The sequence below is a fragment of the Geospiza fortis genome, unplaced genomic scaffold (genome assembly GCF_000277835.1).
Source record: "Geospiza fortis unplaced genomic scaffold, GeoFor_1.0 scaffold359, whole genome shotgun sequence".
Lineage (NCBI taxonomy): Eukaryota > Metazoa > Chordata > Aves > Passeriformes > Thraupidae > Geospiza > Geospiza fortis.
This window is the reverse complement of record NW_005054519.1, coordinates 602,964-608,966: the sequence shown is the minus strand read 5'-3', so window position 1 is coordinate 608,966 and position 6,003 is coordinate 602,964. Positions and strand designations below refer to the sequence as shown.

Genomic DNA, 6,003 nt, shown 5'->3' with positions numbered 1-6,003 from the left:
GGTTGTACTTGTCTGTAATGTTTTCATGGCAGCAAGGTTTGGGAATTCCTTCAGGCTACAAGGAGACAAAGCCTGGACTTGCACATTATGGAGGGAAGGAACCTTGAGTGAGAATGCAGTGAGTGCCATTGGCCCAAAAAGGATCAGATTTTCCCTTCCCATTCTTGGCAGATGGTTGACTGATACATTCTTAAAAACTTGCAGGAATGGGAACACTGCAAATTCTACAGGCAGCTTCTGTGGGTTCTCCCCTAATGTTCAACTGCAATCTCTCTTGGTGCAGCTGAAACCCATTTTGGGGTTATATTTTAGGACCATTATTTCTTCTCTTATCCCCACTGAGAAAGGAGAGTAGTTCCCAGTAATTTTTACATATTTAGCTGTAAAAGCTTTCCTTATACTTCCCTGACTATATAAATCCATATTTTTCAAAACTGGACGCACTGTTGCAGCTGCAGCCATACCTGTGTGACTGCACTGGACTGATTATTCCACACTTCTCCCACAGAACATACTAACCAATACATCAGGAAATGCTTGAGCACTTCTATCAGCAAGTTGCTCTTGTCTCACATTCAGCTCATTTTGACTCCACATTCTCTTCTGTCTTGTGAGTCATCTGCTCTATTGTAATTGGCAAGTTAATTGTTTCCCTCACACAAAATGCTTTTTGCTTGCCAAATAGAGTTGCATCCTGCTATTTTAGACTCTCCAAATTGTGAAAATTGTTTTGAACGCTAATCCTCTTCTTCCTGTACTTGCAATGGCTCCCAACTTTGTGTCATCTGAAAGGCTTGATAAGTTCTCCCTGCCTTCTGGCTTTCAGGAAATATTGAATGATTCTAGAAGCAGAACAAACCCCATGAACCACGTCATCCATCTCTCCACTTGACAGTGAGCCATTGATAACTGTTCTGAATACAATCTTTCAGCAGCCATCTACCTGCCTTACATTAGTTTATGGTAATTCTCCTGCTTTTGAACTGCTCCTGTTTGGCACATCTCCTTCTCATCCATCACTGCATGCTGAAAGTGATTATGATTTTTTTCTCCATTTGTTTCTGGGTTGAGCTGAAGCAGAGCAGGTTGAATGCTCAGTGAGTTAATGTTCTGGGTGCTGGGTGTGTGTTGGTGTTTGGTGAGCCTGGACTGTGTTCTAAAAATAAACAAATGGTGTCAGTGCTTCCTGTAAGCCTGGCCTGAGGACTGAAGAATAAAACCAAAGAACAAATAAATATCCTTGAGATCCTCCATGCAGAACTCTGTATTTGCCTTGATCATGAAAGATAAGGATGGAGCTTTTTGGTGTTTATAAATTTGCCTCCTAAGAGGTATCAGCACTCCTCTGTTGCTGACCTCAATTCTACAGATTCTGGATATAGTGGTAACAATCAGCCTCTGTAATTTGGATAGATTTGGTTCTTAAAAGCCTGCAGTTCCTCTTATAGTAATTTAAACAGTAAATTTCTTTTTAGCCTTTTATTGTGTTTGAAATGGAAACTTGACTTTGACTCAGCTTCTGGCAGGTGGTTTATGGTCTGTGACAGTGGATATGTATAAAACTGTTGAAACAACAGCTTGTGCTAGTACCTTTATACAGAAAAAAACCACTCTAACTTTTTATGTCTTAAAAGTCAAAATTTTAATTTTTATTTTGGCACTTCTAAAGGTATTCAATCTGCCTGGTATATTTCAAACCATAGGCAAGGGCTAAACTCTTCAATGCATCAAGAGACAAATTAAAATACCTGTCTGGGAAAATCCCATCAATTTAGTGAAATAATTGACTTTTCTCAGTGGAAACTGCAGAATACAAAATATGGCATCTTATACAACTCATCTGTAGGCTAGAGTTGACTATGTAAATTAGGTTAAAAAACCCAAACAAACATAGAAACTCTGCCTAAAAAAATAATGGAGATAAAGTACAGTATGCTTAATGCAAGCCCTATTGAAATAAGGGTTCATTGATATTTGGATCTGCTATATTAGTGAAAAAAATGAATGTGGACCAAATTCTGATAGCCTAGCCTTGCATTAGAATGCATGTTATGAGTCACTTATAACAATAGACTTATTTGCAGAATGCATCATTATTATTCATCAGTAGTAACCCAGTCAGTCCAAACCAGCCACAACTGTCAGATGCTTTTAAAATTAAGCATCATTTACTTTCCTTATCCAGGCTGCCATGGAGGAAATGACCCTACTCTTTCACTTACTGTATTTTGCACCTATCAAATCTGATAAATGGGGTTTGTTGCTCCCCTGCTTTCACTCAGAAAACGTAACACAAGCATTTTCTCCAGCGTGTGGCAGAATAGTGTGGGCTCCCTCCTGAGGCATTTTCACCTGCTGGGCCATTGGCCTTGAAGGTTCCAAACCCCTCTTACAGTGGGTTTTTTATTGCTGTGCTGGAATAAAAACTCACTAATTGAGACTTTTCCTGTGCCTCTGCTCATGTTCCTGTGCCACCTGCTGCAGGTGACCTTTCCTTGGCAGAGGGGCTGGACCTGCTGATCTCCAGAGGTCCCTTCCAACCCCAGCCCTCCTCTAAATTCCTTGGGAATAAGAGATTTCTCTGCCTTGGCTGCTGCAGAGGTTTCATTTTCCTGCAGAATTCTAAAATATGTGAGGCAACGACCAAAAATATTGCATGGAAAAAAATTACACGAGTGTAGGTTCCAAGCCTGCTCTCATGTTATATTTGGTGGTTTATGGAGGAAGTGTATTGCTTTTTTATAAATGCCTTACACCTCCTTGCTCATAGTGTGGTTCTCAGCCATGAGAAGAAGGTCTGATCAGGTTCTTAGTATTAGATTGTTAAAGAAAAATGGATATTTCATAAATGTTAGCATTTTCTTTATAATTTGTAAATGTTAGAATTTACTAAGAAGCATCTCTATTAATGCAAAAAGACTATTTCTTTATTCTACATGAATAGGTAATCTCAGCATTTTAGCCAATGTCATTCTAAAATGCTGGGTTAGTAGAACCTGTGCCAGACAAAAGAGTAAGAGGTGGATGAAGCCCCCACAGCTGTTCCAATCCCAACAAAGAAAACAAAACTAAAACAAAGATTTGTTGAGTTTTACTGAGTCAGTGTCTGCAAGGAAACATTATTTCTTTTTTAATGGAATTTAAAAAAAATGGGTTAAAAAAAGCCACATTTCAATGGCACATTTTTAATTGTTTTCTCTATGTTTAGTGGGGCTTCTTTAGTCTGTTATGATCTTATGGTCATGGTGGACTTTACTAAAGTGCAATGAGCACTATTTAAATTTACCTTTAAACATTTATTATTACACTTTCAATACATGCTGTGAGTGTAATGGCACATTACAGGTGTAATGATTTTGGAAAGAAAAAATAATTATTTCTTCTTCATGTCCATGAAAAAATTATTATTTCTACTACATGTCCATGAAATCTCTAGGAGTTTACAGTGGATCTGGCCCCAGAATTAACCAAACTCTCCATTGCTGGTATTTCCTTCAGCCCACTGACATTTTATATTTTAGTATACAGCAGATCATTGAATTTCTGTAGGTTTAAAAGCTTCTAACCTGATAAAGTAGATGATGGCAGCTTGCTGAGGTCATTGTTCCACAGGCGACCCCCCTTGAGCAGTGAGTGGAGTTTGTCTTTCTCCTGTTCAATTTTAGGCACTCAGTTTGAGACTTAAGAGAAGAACTGTGGCCTGCAATATACACAGGAGCAGATTAAATAATGGGTTTGGGTTTTAATTATTTTAAACAATCTGAACAAATGTGGTTAAGAGTGTTCACAGAGTCAGCTTTCTATGTGGTTGTTTTCTGTTCGGGAATTCTGTGGGGAAAAGATGGATTTCTGTGGGAGGTAGGGCAGAAACCAAAAAGTTTGTCAGGAATAAAATGAAAAATAAATATGTATCACAGCTATGATTAATTATTGGGTTTGAACTACAGTTTCAGTGCACTTCTAATTAAATCAAGGTAAGTGACCTCTAATACGATTTTTCCAAAATCTCAAATTCTTTCTCATCCTTTGTATTAAGAGGCAACCTAACTGGCCAAATGACATTTTTTGTATACCAAAATTTGCATATATCCATAAAAAACAGCTGCAAACTGAATTTGTATCTGTACCTGATTGTTTCCTCCCCCCCATTATTGTAGCTATAATTAAAACAGCTCTTCCCAACATGGACAGAGAAGCCAAAGAAGAATATTTTGTGGTCATCCAAGCAAAGGACATGGGAGGACATATGGGTGGACTCTCTGGAACTACAACAGTGACAATTACCCTCAGTGATGTGAATGACAATCCTCCTAAGTTTGCGCAGAGTAAGTGCCATTATATGTGTGCGTGCTCCTATTTGAGAAGCTATGGTGTTTTTGTTTTATTTTTTTTTATTTTTTTAATCAAGTATTTCTTTTATCCTCATATAGTCAGGGTTTTTAATGTCATTTAAAAGATGGAGTTGTGACTACATCACAACTGTGAGAAAGGTTAATCATCCTCTGCCTGATTAAGAGCTTAGGAATAATTGAGTTATGTCCACAACAGTGTACAGATCTCTGCCTTCCTTGTTACCCCTCTTACACTCACCCAAAAGGGTCTGGACACTGCTGAAAACATATTTATTTGGACACTGCTGAAAACAGATTTATTTCCTCTCAGTGCAGTTGTTTCTGTGCGCTTTGCTGCTTCCATCTCATGCAGACAAGTGACACAACCAGTAAAAGACACATATAACAGATAAAAGGAATAAAAGCCTTGACTAATTAGGCAATAATGAAGAAAACAAAGAAGATAAGTCTGAATCTAGATAATTGTTGATCTTTAATTCAAAATCCATATTTTCTACTGTGGTTCCAATGGGTATCTTGCTGAGCTAGGTTAAAATGATTTGGCATCCTGCTGAGATTCTCTGCAAGCTTTGTAGTCTATTTCCAAGATGAAGACAAGAAAAAAAAGAGGAAGAAAAGCATAATGACTGGATTTATTTTATTTGGAACTGATGCAACCTAATACACTACTAGAAACTTAGCATTTTATCCAACTTGCTCTGGAAAATTAAAGTTAAAAGTTTTTTGAGGCTGCATCTAGATTTTGCATCATTTTTGTTTTCTTAGAAGTATGTTTTTCCAACAAGGTGCTCAGGAACCAGTGTAAAGTTAATATTTTTCATCTGTGGATGACTTCAACTCCACTTTTGCCCTGTTCTGAGGACACAGAGTAAAATGGGTTTGTCCTACTGCTCAGTATATGATAAATCTGCTTCTGTAGCCTGTAGAAAATGTACATAGAGATGGAGAGAGAGAAATCTAATACAAATAAGCAGAGGCAAAATCTTATTTTCAAAATATATATTTTATTACCTCCTCTTAGTGGTTTTTAACAGATAAGCACTCTGCACAATAAAAGTTTTTTTCTCATGAAGCAGGAAATGCATAAATTTTTGACTTTGTGTCCCGTTGTATGGCCTTTCCCTGTGTTAGTGTTTTCCAAGAATTTCCCTAACAATGCCATGTCCACAGATGAACTCTATCACCAGCCTGCAGAGGGATGTCTCTTTTATACCTGCAGTGTCCTGTGGCTCCCTCTCAGGGAGCACAGACCTGCCTTTGCCAGCTTACCTGGCTTTTACATTGGACAGCACTGCCTCAGGCAGCCTTGGGCTGCCAAGAGGGCAAAAATGTGACCCCAAAATCAGCAGCACAGCTGGTCCAAACTGGGGGCAGCCCAGGGGCACAGCCTGTGGGGGAGAAACTGCCCTTTCCCTGTGCTTTTGGGCACAGTGGCACACTGACTGGGGCACCAGCAAGGCTGCATCCCTATCCCTGGAATACATTTGCTCCTGGATGAGTTTTCCTGCCGCATCGAGGAAGGTGCTGCCTCTGAAGCTGTTACAGCCCCTGCAGGATTTGAGCTTCCCCCTAGGCATAACCACTGACCTTGATGCAAATTCTTTAGGAAAAAAAAGCCCTGCTTGTTTTATCACTGGGTTATTTTATTTTT

The 6,003-nt window shown here is 38.8% G+C and overlaps 1 protein-coding gene across 3 annotated transcripts in view; it reads left to right on the top strand.

Moving 5' to 3' along the window:
- CDH8 (cadherin 8) overlaps positions 1 to 6,003 on the top strand; it is a 162,314-nt gene that overhangs the window by 85,275 nt on the left and 71,036 nt on the right. For all 3 annotated transcript variants that reach the window (XM_031063641.1, XM_031063640.1, XM_031063642.1), the window contains exon 5: positions 4,158 to 4,325. In XM_031063641.1, the coding sequence (XP_030919501.1) occupies positions 4,158 to 4,325 (168 nt within the window). The remainder of the gene's footprint in view (positions 1 to 4,157; positions 4,326 to 6,003) is intronic.